The sequence below is a fragment of the Ischnura elegans genome, chromosome 9 (genome assembly GCF_921293095.1).
Source record: "Ischnura elegans chromosome 9, ioIscEleg1.1, whole genome shotgun sequence".
Lineage (NCBI taxonomy): Eukaryota > Metazoa > Arthropoda > Insecta > Odonata > Coenagrionidae > Ischnura > Ischnura elegans.
Genome location: NC_060254.1, coordinates 88,659,774 through 88,674,790, shown reverse-complemented (window position 1 = coordinate 88,674,790; position 15,017 = coordinate 88,659,774). Strand labels below are relative to the sequence as shown.

General features: G+C 36.5%; 1 protein-coding gene across 1 annotated transcript in view; it reads left to right on the top strand.

The window, feature by feature from the left end:
* LOC124166038 (glutamate receptor ionotropic, kainate 2-like) overlaps window positions 1-15,017 on the top strand; it is a 42,405-nt gene that overhangs the window by 19,307 nt on the left and 8,081 nt on the right. Inside the window, exons 5-9 of the mRNA XM_046543623.1 lie at window positions 1,901-2,042; window positions 4,359-4,541; window positions 6,632-6,784; window positions 7,223-7,456; window positions 13,677-13,883. Of these exons, the coding sequence (XP_046399579.1) occupies window positions 1,901-2,042; window positions 4,359-4,541; window positions 6,632-6,784; window positions 7,223-7,456; window positions 13,677-13,883 (919 nt within the window). The remainder of the gene's footprint in view (window positions 1-1,900; window positions 2,043-4,358; window positions 4,542-6,631; window positions 6,785-7,222; window positions 7,457-13,676; window positions 13,884-15,017) is intronic.

The window sequence follows — 15,017 nt, the reverse complement described above, 5'->3', positions numbered from 1 at the left end:
GTCAGTAGAAACAGCCCATTATAAGACCACTGTTTTACTGGCTTAAATTGATGTTCAGGGTCTTAGTCAAAGTAAATCTTCTGTGGAAAATGTTTAGAATATTTGATATTCTATTTTTGAAGGAGTGTTTATTACATTACTAGTGATTTACTTATGGGAGGAATGAGGTCTACATGTTGAAACTAAGATTTAAATCTATTGAAAGAAATCAGCTGTCAATTTCTATTTAGGAATGGTGTCCCTCATTCGTGCAAAAATTAAATGTTTTTGCAAAATCCTTAACTGTAACCCCCCTTTTGTTTTCTTTTTGACCATATCAACTCATTATCATATTGAAAGTGAAATTTTAATGAGAATTTCATTGGATAATTTGGAGTGATAGGATTTTTTTTGTGTGAGTAAAAGTTACAGATTCATGAATTTTATCTTAGTTTCTGTTAACATGAAATATGTTTATGACTTTAAAAGCAAATATTTGATCTCAGCTTATGTGGGAGAATAAATTTTTTTATGCTTACCTTTGGAAAAATGGATACATATAAGATATTTTTGGAAATAGCAATGCATGATTTTGCTTCTGCTCTAATGGGAAAATTTATATCAATCCTGTACTTAATCTTTCAATAGACTCATTTAAAGCTCTAAGATAGTGAGGAATCATTTACAGTGCAATGCCAGAGTATCAATTAACTAACTATGTTGATTACCAACCCTGAATAAAACTCGTTACACCAATATGCAAGAGAATTCACCTCTCTCCTTATTTCTGTACTCAGATATTGTGTCTGTCAGTGAATAGGGTTCAATGTAATGGTAATAGTATGTTCTTATTTTAATAGCAAGAAATATTGTTATTTATGATAATATTCACTCCACTAGTAATTTTTATTTCATTACCTTTTTATTTTGTCTGAAGGTGCCCGGGTATATTTACAAATTTATGTCCTCACTTGAAGAACATTTGGATGATGAAGAAAATTTATATTTTCCATATTTCACCCAGTAATTCTATATATGTACACATGTATTTAGTGAAATTGAAGTTCTTTCAGCTGAAGACAGCTTACAAGTGGTATAGGTACCGGCTTTTCTCTTGCCTTCTTCTTACCTTAAAATCTTTTCATTCTGCTCGTTCTTCTTTACGCAAACCACTCCAGCAATTGTGTCCTGGATCTCTCTCATTTAATAAAAATGGCCTACCTTCTTTAAAATTGATGATGTACACAATATTGGCATGACCAATATGAAACAGGTTGTCCAATTTTTGATTGAATGCCTCCTCTCATTGCTTAAAAATGTCTTCATTTCTTTTTGTTGTTTTCTGTATTCTAAGTGACTTTCTACCAACATTTGCGAGCAAAGATGTACTACTCTTGTTGGAATTCTGGCCTCTTACCAGAAAATCATGCCCTCACGAACTGCAAGGATACATAGTACTTTCACTTATTATAAGTGTTACTTTCTGTAAATTAAAGAATAAAACTGTCAGCACTCGTCTATTGGATGGCATTTTGCATCCAGTTATTTGATGACTAATGGCAAATATTAAAAAGATGTGGGCTTTAGCACTCCGCAGCTCAGGTGACATTTATCAGAAATGCTAACTAGAAAGGCTCCTACATGATCGCAAAGCAAACTAGTGAGGATTTAAAAGCTATCTGGCACAGCTAGTGTTGGCATCTTCTCTTGTGACTTTGTGTTTACATATGTGTATATATATTTCAGCGTGGGTTGGAATGCTTTGATTTCTAGAAAGTTTTGTATAAGCACATTTTGGATATATTGTTACAAAGTTCAAAATTTTTGAAGGCTGAAAATGAAGGACTCTCCTAATATTACTGTTAGTTGTACTCCAAAGCATTATATTTATATTTATTATTCTGTTTTATATTTCTTTCAGGCATGTGCTGAGGAAAATAAAGCGTTCTGGTGAAACTAACATTGTGCTTGATTGTTCCATTGATATTTTGTATGAAGTTCTGAAGCAAGCTCAGCAAGTTGGTTTGATGGCTTCTCACCACAATTACATCATCACAAATCCAGTATGTTTCACTAAGAGTGATAAAGAATGGTATCTCTGATTTTCTTTGTTTCAAAATTGTTTATGAATGTAATAACTCGTGGGATTTAAATATTTGAGGAGGCTATTAATCCGGGAGAGGGCATGAGGCAAAATGTAACGTTAGAATGCGTGGGGTGTCGTCGACACCCCACAAAAATATTTTTTTTTCTCTTTACTTGGAATGATACAGTTATGTTGTGTTCTTTATTAAATAGGTCTACCGAATTACCTAGATTGATTCAAAATATTTATTTTTACACTATTACCTTAAAATTGATGATGGGAGAAATGTATTCAAATGTTGAATGTAATGTTCTAGGTACTAAAAGAGAATAGAAATAATTAGCTCTCATGAAAGGAAAAAGCTCAGGGGAAGTCTTATGACTCGGAAGAGGAATGTGGAAGTGCTCGTGGGGTGTAGGTGACACCCGAAGACACTTGAACTCTTTCCGATCCCGAAGCGTAATGAAAATTTTATGGGATACTGGCAGTATTTTGTCTAATTTTAAGGTTTAGGACACTCACAGCAAGGATGGTGGTCTTAGTCCATATTTTGGATTGAAATTTACCTTATGGATATTATATTTATTTCTAATAAATATTCTACAAACTCTTGGTTGACACAAATATCTAGATATTCATATGATTTTTTGTATCATACCTTGTCCCATTTGACCCTGATGATTAAAGTTGTATTGCACATCTACACATTATGGAGATAGTTGATGATTGCAAGATTTCAGGATTTTTCCATCCACGTACTATGTGGATTTAGTGGGACGGCAGTTTCAATAGCCACCCTGGTTTAAGACAACCCTAAAATGGATGTTTCAATCATCATCATTACAGTTCTACATATGTATTTATATAATCTACTCTACAGTGCTGGCCAAAGGACTGAATTTTACTATAACACTCCTGAGATATATCACGGGAAAGAATCATCACTGAGGTGAAGTCTGGTATCTGAAATCTCCCAATACTTGTGGCTAACAAAATCAGAGAGGATATGTCCTCTGCAGGGTTGAACTACCAAAGTCAAACATCTCAGGGGGGGAGGGGGGGATAAAATTACCCTCAAGACTCTCCATGGAAACGACAGCTTTATTTTGATTTTACTTGTGGATTAAGGGAATGCTACTATCCTCATGATGAAGGAGGAATACATACTAAAAGAAGATTTCAGATTTTTTGTCAGAACCCATTGACAAGAAACTAGGAAAAAAATCCATGGTCAAAATAAAGTGGGCAATGATCAAGAAATCCTTCGTCCCACACTAGGAACAGAGGTGGTTAACAGCAACTGCACCCAAACCATCAATACTATATGACCTACCAAAGGTCCACCAGGAGGGTTACCACTTTGGCCCATGATAAGCCGCATCAATGCTCCAACCTATCACCTTTCCAAATGCCTGGCCCGAACTCTGCAGGATAGCATTGGGAAAGCCCCTGTGTACAACAATTCAGACATTTTTATGACATGATAAGGGGAATCAAGCTCTAAGAGGAAGACATCATGGTCAGTTTATATGTGGTATTACCGTTCAGCAACGTGCCTGATGAAGAATCAGTGGAGATTATGAGAACAATCACCTACTTAGGTGTCCCATAGGACTGTGCCTGGACTAAAGGGCTGCATCCCACAGAAGTTATGGGAAGGTGTATATCAAATGTCATGCTCCTGTGGGAAGTCACACATTGGAGAAACATGCTGAGGAATGGGTGCCAGGGTGAAGAAGCATACATACATGTGCCACTAATCACCAACTATACAACTTTTCAGGAATCACAGAGCATGCATGGATTGAGGCAGGACATAGGATTGATTTTGAAATGGCAAAGGTGTAGGCAAACAGAGCCGCCACTACCCTAGACATATCAGGGAGGCCCTGGAAATATTTAGGATGGATACATTCAGTAGGGACAATGGCTACCCAATAAGCTATGCATGGAACAAAGCACTTGCTGATCATTGCTCAGCGGAAGGGAGGACAGCACTGCAGAAGGCAGTGAATTACCAGGCTTCTCATCTACAACCTGAAGACAAAAGCAGGATGGCTTTTGAAACTGTCATCTCATGAAACCAGCATACATGATTCACGGCGTGAGAACCCAAAATCTTGCAGTCATAACATCACCATGGAAACATATGCTTGGAGATAGAATTTGTTGCAATTTGAAGAATGTAATAATCATCATTGTAAATAACAGATTAATCTTGAGAATATATTGATGGACGTAACGTGGATAAATCTGCCAAAATTTCTTTCAATCGATTTTTTTCCAACTCTAGGATTTGCACACCCTGGATTTAGAGCCTTTCCAGTATGGTGGAACAAATATCACTGGTGTCCAGTTAATTGATCCAGCAGACCCCTTGGTGAACACAACTCTAAATGAATGGAGGGATTTTGAGAGAGCAGGGAAGGGAAGAATGGATAGTGGCTATCATAATATAACACCCTCCACTCTTAGGGTGAGTGTACATTGCCTTGTTATTCATCATGGTTCAGGTTATTATGCTTCTCTCTACCCTAGCATTGGCTTCAAAAACCTTTAAAAAATGATATGGAAGGGATAAATGTTACTCATTTGTACATTACTACATTTCTCATTGAGCTATCTATTAGATTTTCTTAGTAGGAATGAAGAGTTTCTAAGGAAAAGGTAGCATTTATTCCTTCCTCTATTTTGTCATAATCTTCATCATGAAGCTGACCTTAAAATTTCTTAATTCATTGCTCATTTAATTTTTATCTGGTCATCCTTGTTATAGGCAAATTTTTATTTTGAAAAAGGTTCCCAAAATTTTCCTTCTATTTATATAGATAATTATTAATTAGGTACTTATTCTGAGGGATATCAAGCCATCATGATTATAAAGAAACAATACTGATATGGTGTTGATACACCCTCTTAAAATAAGGAACCTCTACCCAGGTTTCAACAGTTAAATGTAATTGTTAAGGTACTTAACACCAGTGAAATATGCATGTACCAGTATAAATGCCTCAGGGTGGGGAAAGAAAATTTTTCAGTTAGGGATAAGGGTTGGGGAAGTATTGGAGCTGGTGCATCTGAAGGTGATGTAAACCAAGTCAGTCAGATTCCAATAAGTCAAAAACTGAAACAAAAAACAAAAATTTGGTAACGGTCGAACAAAGTCAAAGGCAGATGGAAGAGGAGGGAGGTGGGTAGAAATGGTGTGTTACTCGCATTGAATCTCTTAGGAAGAACAATAGACAACAAGAATGTATAGTGATCAAACGGGTGGTCATTTTTCAAAACTTTTTACTGGAGGAATTGACGATTTCAAACATTTCCAAAATATTTCATCTGTCTCCTGTACATATTTTCTAAATAAATGATGGACAGTTTTCAATCACTCCGGTGACCACTTTGTGACAGGTGCTGTACAAAATTGTAAGCTTGTTCTCCTTGTTGAATTGCTAAGAAGAGTGAGAGAAAAGGGAGGTTTTCTTAAAACGGCAGGAACCTCTGAGAAAAAGGCAGGGCAATTTATAGTTGGCCACATAATGAGGCATGGTGGCCTGATGAAGAAAATCGTCAAAGCACCGGTGAATGGGAGGAAAGGCAAGGGACTGCTGCAATTGAGTTATACACGAAAGGTTATTAAGGAAGTAAAAGAGAAAAAATGTGTCACCTTGAAAAGGCTTATGGATACGAGGACCGAGTCGAGAGCTGCATCAAATCAATCTTACAATTGTTGCCTTGTAATGATATTGAGTCTCTTTGTTCTTCATATTTATAGTGCTTTTTTTCTCTTGTGTGAGAATTCCTGCTCGTTTTCTATATTTAACTTGCTTCATAACCTTCAATAGTGCGGGAATTCCTCTTCTCTACATAACCATGTATGTAGAAAGAGTTTTACTGCAGTATATGGGGTGTAAAATGAATAATGTCTCCATGTCATATTTGTTGCATGATTAGAGAATTCAGTGGCATCTTAAACCTTTGTGGTATGTATTATATATATATGGTATATATTACCTCCAGGACCATGGCATGGTAATAAGGGTCTGGATTTTTCTCATGTGGTGCTAGCGAAGAATGAAGAAGATAAAATGGATCGACCATGTAAGTAATGAGGAAGTGCTATGAAGAGTGGGAGAAAAGAGAAGTCTTTTAAATATCATAAGGAGAAGATGGGACAACTTAGTTGGCCACATTATGAGACATGATGGCCTGACGAAAACGATCATAGAACGATAGGTGGAAGGGAAGAAGGGCAAGGGATGGCCTCAAATGAGTTACATAGGACAGATTATAAAGGATGCAAAAGAGAATAAGTATGTCACTATGAAAAGGCTTGTGGATAGGAGAGAGGAATGGAGGACTGCATCAAACCAATCTTAGGATTATTGATTATAGAGCTATACTTAAAAAGTAGTGTTCAAAGTGGTAACAGTACCATCTTTTTAGAATGAAATTTAGAATTATTATGAGGAATTAAATATGTATGAACATATGCATGCAATTTGATGATAATGAGGAAAAAATTATGCATGCACATCTATATTTACCTCTTTTCGTTTTATGCATTAGATGGGGACTGCTTTGATGTATGATGCGGTACAGTTGTTTGGACGTGCATTGCATCAACTTGACAGCAGCCAGCATGTGGCCATCAAACCTCTTGATTGCTTCACACAAGGCAATTGGGAACATGGATTTAGCCTCATTAACTTCATGCGCGTGGTAATAAATATTGAAATTGGATGTGTTATTGGATTTTCCAAACTTGATCATAAAGTATGAACTTTGGATTTTATAAACCATTGCTGGTTGACTATGTTGAATCTGAAAAACACTTAAAGTCTTGATGTATATTTTCTTATAATATTTAAAAATATCCACTTTGGCTTATTTCTCAATCAAAAGTGTATTTTATACCTCAAGTGAAGTGTGTAAACATTTTCTAATTTTAATTTCTTTTGAGTTAGCTGTAAACATTGAATCCAATGTGAACCATTAACTGTATTGCCGTAGAGTATTGGGTTGTTGCTCAATCGAATAGAATACCAATTTTCTCCTTATTGTTGACATGTGGTTGACCTCACTTCAACTGAGCTTACATTGCAAAATGTTTGCCTTATCTGAATTCCTATGATTTCAAAAGTATACTTTTATTCGCAGAGTGAAATGAAAGGACTCAGTGGTGCCATCCATTTTGACAATCAAGGCTTTAGAACAAATTTTGTCTTGAATATTGTGGAGCTGACTGAATATGGCCTGATTCAAATTGGGACATGGAATTCCACGGAAGGGCTTAACCTGACAAGGTCACATGCAACTGATGGAATAAGCATGGATGTGGGAGAACATATGGAGAGCCTTCAGAATAAAACTTTTGTTGTTCTTACTGCATTGGTGAGTCTTTTATTGGAGTGATGTTTATAATTGTTTGGACTGTTGCATATCGCTCACATACTTTCAACTTTACTTTCTCGTGTAACGTCATGATTTCACATAATGCTTATGATTCATTGATCACCTAATCAACCTCTACATTTAAGCTAAAACTATATGCCTTGATCACTATTTAAGATGGCTTATTGCATGAAAATCTTTGCATTAATCTTATTTTGTGTCGATGTGACTGTTCGACGATTTTATGGTTTCATGATTGGGTCTTGTGAGGTCAAAGCAGGTTGCTAGGTTAAAATTATATATGCATAAAGTGTCACTAAAAATAATCACTGGGAGTATATAATCCTATAAGTAGCACTAATACCTAAAGAAAATAATTAATGCCAGTTGCCATGGTGCATTTGTGGAGCCTGATGAGAAACATACGATTTTGTGTCCTCTGTGAATGTATTTAGAAAGCAATTAGCTCAAAGGATAAATATGGTACATATATGTGAGCAATTCATAATTGTTGTAAACTGAATAATTTTAGAGTAAAAGACTTTAGGTTGCAATCCTTTTATTATTAAAAGCTAGTAATTATTGCTGAAAAAAATCAGATTTTTTATATTTGAGCTAGAATGTCCAAAGGGGGAATTCATGTCTCAAGTTGTGCCATTGAGGAAAATATTTGGTGAGCAATAAAAATTTGGGAAGGAGTGAAGTGGAAATTACTTAGAGCATCTCAGGACTCGGTGATTATATGTATTGGAAGGCAATTTTGATCTCATTCCACAATCTTGTGATTTCATAGTTGTATTCAACGTTACCAGTGCCTAATGAAGAAGGCCAAGGCCATTCTCTGCCTTTATTTGTTACAACTTTGCCATGCCAGGTATTTGTATTTCAAAGCTCGGTATGGGGCAGGATTTGCCATTTCTTCAGTTAATAACTGAAATTATCGTGCATGATCATATGGTGAAAGTAGCATGGCATTTCTTCTTCTTTTAGTCAGTACATATCTGTAGTTTAATAACTGGAGCTAGTTTAATTGATGCTCTGGGAAGAGACATGCATTGTGAAAGAATATCGGATGATATATTCCTGCTTTTGGGTTTGATGACTTTCAGTAACCACTCTAAAATTTTAACATTGAATAAAATATATCTTTTTTCAATATGTAAATTATTGTAACAATTCATATTCGTCCGGGCATATAGTGTTATCCCAAAATATATGTAATTCTTAATGACTGCATGGAAGGGTTTCTCTGGTAAACATAATTGAAGGAGTAACTCAAATACATATGTTTCGCTCATTTCAGTCTCGGTGAACTATTGTATATAAGGGCTATTGAGGGAAGAGGACACTTGGATTATAGGAAAGCTATAAGTATCTTGCTTACTCTCTATTTTTGAGATGTCTGTATAAAAATCTAATAAAGATTATGTATGTATTTATATCACCTATATCCATCCAATTCTTGTTTCTTTTGACCTGCCAGAATTTGATTTCTGTATATAATTGTTACTTTTTTGGATCCCAAATTAACTGTAATAGTTACCAATTTAATTAACTAAATGCATGATGTGATTGGGCTGGGACCAGGCTTATCTGTACCTGGGTTGAATGCGACTATTATCTGTTCATTATACGTTTGCGGGTGAGCCTGGACACTCAAGGAGGGCTTTGCTGATGAGGTAGGGGTAGTACCGAGAGAGAGTGTAGGAGCAAAAATAATGTTGCCTAATGAACATAGCCGCTCTAGTTTGTCACAGGAAATGTGTGAGTCATGGGTGGCCACTGGTTTTAGGGCCCGGCACCCAGCGATGTCATGGCAAAATTAGCAGTGCTGGAATGCACTTTCCTTAACTTTTTTCAGAATTGAAATATTGCTCTGTGAATTTTTTTATTACAAGTTATTATTTACATTTTATGACAAACTTTTTTTTTGGCAACGAATGTATGTATTGGACATTTTGTGGCAACAAAATTGATAAAAGTGTTACTTGACTACTAGCCTTCTGTTGACCAATGTGGGAACGGTGTTCTGGCACGTTCCTGCACCATGGCACCACTGCCGGCAACAAAACTGTATACCTACTCATTTCGAAGGTATTAAGGATAATCCCTTCACAGAAGCACATGATATTGTCAGCTACCACACTGAATGCGGCTCCGTTGATGAAAGTCAAATTTAAAGACGTACAATGAGAGTGTATGTATGAGGTTTGGCGCAGCCTATTCAAGTTGTTAACACAGCGAAGGTCTGAGAACCTCTGAATTTCCAAAGCACGAGGCCACGTCGGCTGTGTACTGATTGGCAAAGAGAAAGTCAGGTGTCGAGAAACTTTCCCTCCCCTCACCCCCACTTGCTTTAGCCTCACCAGCTCACCCACAAAGATAAAATGGACAGTGTCTAGAAGCAATGAGGGAGGGTGTGACTTGCTGCTTAGAAATATAGTATTTTTACTTGCCTTGTGCCATCAGGGTTCTAAGTACTTTATGACCAGGGAATTGATATCGAAAATTGATTCTTTTTGGAATATCTCTTCATTTAATGTGATAATTTTGCAACATAACTACAGTGGTGTCGGTGGTGGTGGATCAGTGGTGGATCCAACCATCTCATCACCATCCCATTGCCCTTTTTTTTTGCTAGATCATACCACAAAAAAGTGTTTATGAATTGTCAAGATGTGAACTACACGCTATCACAACTGACTAACACTACCATTGTGACAATGTGGAAAAAATTTCTATCTCTGAAATCAGCGTCTTAGGATGATAAAAAAAACCCATAGGAAAAAGAAACTGATATGAGCAATCCTGCATGACCAGTTTTCATTCTCATGGTATAATGAGAAATTCATTGTATCTCAGGTATTGTCTGTACAAATGGGAAACAAGGTGGAACAACCTCAAAATATTCCGGAGCTAAATGAGGTATGTCATTCTATCTCACTTTAGTAAGTATTTCATATTTGCTTGTAAATAGAAGTTGTATGTTTTACCTTGTTGCCGTTGTATACAGGAATCACATCACACATAAGGAGATTTTTAATTCCAAAGTAGCTGAGCTATAGCCGAGCAAATTCAAGGTGGATGGTTGTAAAAACATTATCTTAGGCTACGTATATCAGTTGTTTCTTCTTAGAGGAATGCTCTGCGAGTCTACGTATGATATACCCTTAGCATGTTTTCTGGTCCTTAATCATAGTGATGGAGATAAACATGTTCTCATTGCACTACTTGAGTAAAAAAGAATGAAGAGTGAATCACAACTGACTAACACTATCATTCGATTCATCGAATTATCCATTAGAAATCATCGATTTTGCATCTTGCACACTATTGGTCACCGATGGGTGTTTCTTTGCTTATTGCTTGAATTACATGTCGTAAAATATCTAATTCTCAAACAATTCCTTTATCCTTGACCTTCATGGTCACTGTTGTAGTAAAATACATGGGAAGTGACTAATGCGACCACCCCTCCCTGTGTTTTTCTTCATGTTCAAAAGTTGTTACTCAATAAATTATTACGGAGGCTTCCGCGGTGAGTTGATTGGTGATAGTTTTCCGGGTTTACACCGTGTTGATTCATGTTTTGCGGACGACAGTTTTGGGTGCGTTCCAGCTCCCGTCTTCGGGTCCAAAAGGTCGGGTCGGGTCGGGATTTGGACCCGAAGACGGGAGCTGGAACGCACCCGAAACTGTCGTCCGCAAAACATGAATCAACACGGTGTAAACCCGGAAAACTATCACCAATTGTTACTCAATTTTGATTGATGGAAATAGTTATAGCTAACCTTAATTAACCTCTTTGATATTATGTATACTTTTTCAAAAAAATTGCAAGAGTCTGACCCAATGCTGCTATACATATTGGTTATAGAGAAGTTTTCGCCAAAATAGCACATGGGGCATTGGAAAGAATCTTTAAAAGACGATGGCCAGGAGTGTGTTGAATATCTTGTTTCATTGAGTATTTGACCGGCACCTAGTCCACTGACATGACAGGTTTATGCTTTTTTCCTTCTATGTATCAGAAAGACTCCTGGCTGGGTCCCCACCAGTGGCGTAGCCTGGAATTTGCTTGGGGGAGGGCCCAAAACCAGGGGTGAAAATTTTTGAAAAACAGGGTACTAAGTGGAGGGTTTTAAACTAATTTTAACACTTTTCATAATCGAAATAACTTCATTTGTTAAGAAATATATGTATTGTAAATTCATGATTTTTCAATATTTTGTTTTCTTTTATGAAGGAAAATAATTGCATTTTTATATTTTGGCGGGGGGTCCGGACCCCCCAGACTCTTCCCTGGCTACACCACTGGTCCCCACCTTGTCTTTGACCTTCAGTCTGCTCCTTTCATTGTCTGTAGTTATTTTGGAACTTAACGTAAGATTTTGGACTCAATTTGGTATAAAAAACAAGAAGTGTGACCAAATCGAGGGAGAAGTTCAGAATATGCATTCCTCATTGAATCTTGAATCGTTAAAGTATCCCAGACTTTTTCATGGTCTTTCTTTTGTGACTCCCCATGTTTCCTGTCCCATTCAAGTCTCATTTAGCATAGAGCTCAGAGACGAAAGATATCTTGAGAAGACGCCTGAAGCTTGTCTCATCTTCTGCCTGTGTCTGCCTCATTCTTCTGCGTGATATCACTTCTGTCCTGTAATTCTTTGGTACTCTGCTCAACTCCATTTGCAAATGCCATCAAGCCCCATAATTGAGCATTAGAGTATGCAGAACTTTTTGAGATTTCTATTCAATTTAGGTGCCTGCTTTGAAATTATAATAGAGAGTATCATTTTTAGAAAGCTGAAAGTAGCACATAAAAGAATCAGATCAGTAGTTCGTAGCCTGTTTCAGCCTGCAGATACCCTTGGTTGCTGATATCCGTACATTTTGTTAATTTAAGTTGGGTATCTTTAAATGTGGAAGGGTGATCACCCCTCTTAGCCATTTATCGGCAGATTTTGCTTGACTGATGTGCCCATTAAAGGCTAATATGTGTATGGATTATGAACCAATCAAGGTTAAAATCAAAGGAAACCAAAAGGAAAGTATTCAGTAGGGTTATGGAATTAAATTGCAAATGCAATGTTGATTTATTTCCATTTACTGTGTGTGATATTATGTTTCCTAAATACAGTAGATTCCGTTTAATGGGTCCACCGGTTACTTACCGGCAGCCGCTTAATTGGGGCAGATCTTGAAGAACAGAACCCAATAGAGGAATATCTCAGAGGATTCTCCGCTTTATTGGGCCATGAGTCGGCGACATAGACTCTATACTCGCGACAAAATGAAAATTTTTTGTTTTCATAATACTATTTTTTTATATTTTCCTCCTTTGATTTACTCTTATTTTTCACAAATATTCCTATTCTTGCCCTATTTTAAAAGCTTGTTGTTTATACTATCAGCAAGAGGATAGGACTTTTATTTAATATGACTAAGTAAAAGACATTCATCCAGCCTCACCCGAGGCTGTGAAAAATATTTTTAACAAAAGTGTTATAATTCTTAAAAATGATAATAATTTAACTAAACTTGCTGATTTATTAATCAAATTAATAGTTTAATAAACTTATGTTGCATTATAAACATTCTTTAGTCTTTTTTCTACCATTTCAAAGTTTTTTATGCCCATATACAAGAGAGTTCGCCTAATTGGGGCAAAGTGCACAAGTCCCGTTATGTCCCAATTAACCGGAATCTACTGTAATATTTTTATGTTCTTCATTTATTGCACACATTTTTTTATTCAGTGATTTGCATTTCCTCCAAGTGAAATCAATTTTGAGAAATAAACCATGATACATGAGACAATGATGGCTGCAGTAGTCATTGTGAATGGCCACATCTTGTTATTTTGTAACTATCGGAGTGACTACTGTGGTCATTTATTATGGCCAAGGTAATTTTTCTCAGTATCCATGACTGATGACTGTCATATCATAAAACCGTAGGACATTTTACTTATCTTGCCCTTTTTTCTCTTAGCTGTCATACACTATTAATTTGGATTTTAATTCATTCCTAAACCATTTTTTTTATGGTAGAAACAATGAAACCAAGGTAATTTCTTAATGAGTTCCGCATTTGATGCCCTCAAGTTAAATTTATGTTTTTTTTTTCTCTCTATTTATTAGAGTCCTCCTTACGGCTACCTGAAGCATTCAGCTTCCAAACTGTCAGGCAATGATCGTTTTTTCTCTCTATTTATTAGAGTCCTCCTTACGGCTACCTGAAGCATTCAGCTGCCAAACTGTCAGGCAATGATCGTTTTGAAGGATTTGGCATTGATTTAATCCATGAAGTTTCCCTATTGCTGGGCTTCAACTACACATTTAAAATACAACATGATGGTGTTTATGGCTCACTTAACCGGAAGACTGGTCAGTGGAATGGAATGATTCGTGAATTAATGGATTATGTAAGTATGTGCATGCAAAAATCTACCAGTTTTGGTGTATAAGCCCTTCTTGTAATAGTCACAGTGATATTCATAGTGGTCATTGTGGCAAGAGGTGGATAATATTTGGCTTAGCTGTGTTGTATACAGAAGGTTAATGGCAGTGTAATACTTTCTAATATTCTTATAACTATTTTCTCCCACAAGAACCACATAGAGAATCATGATGGTGCTGTTTGCAATGGTGACTTTTTTTCTTGGTTTGAGAAAATCCTACAGTAAATTAAGAGGCATTAACCTTCATTTCTAGCTGTTACTGTATACATTGCTGACAACTAGTTACGAAAAATTCAAAAGTGGATGAACTGATGTTAAGTATCTAAGCTAATGGTGTAACAGTCATAGAACTAAGATAATTGAAGTTGACATTATAGTCCAGTAGGCATTTTATTCTGAGGCTTGAAGATTTAAGTCTCAGTTACCTCAACCCTATCGCACGAAATGCCGCACATATACCATGAGGATTTTCTTCTCAAAAGAACGTAAGCCGCACATGTGAGTCATCAATTTTCCAACTCAAAGGAACAAGAGTGTATATGTGGCGTGGGGTGGAGGAAAGTGACTGCTGTGGACGCAATAGACACTTAAGGTTAACCTTTGGAAACTTTCTACTTCTATATATACTATAAATTACTTTCCTCCTCTCACTGAAACATGAGGGAACTGCCACTGTTTCATGGTACCTATTATGATTTGTGTTATTTTCTTGGTGAATACATACTTACTTATCTCGTTCTACCAAAATTTGGGACTTAGTAGAAAGGAAGGCAACATGGTGGTGTACAGGCTGAGTTTTTGGCTATTGAATGAAGGGTTCCAAACTAGGGTTAAGTTTCGGACAGCCTCAGCAAAAATCCTCACCTTGCAAAGTAGCTCAGGGAAATGATTTAACCCCCTAAATTAAATGGCAATAATTCTAGTAGAAAGCAAGACCACGGTTAGGCCCCTTCTTTTTTATGTCACCATGGCCCATGTAGGTAATTAATTTTCTCATATAAAACCACCCCTATGAAAAAATTGTATAAACCTGTTTCAAAATTTTATACAATTTATACAATTACCATGGCAATTGTATAAATTGTATAAAATTTTGAA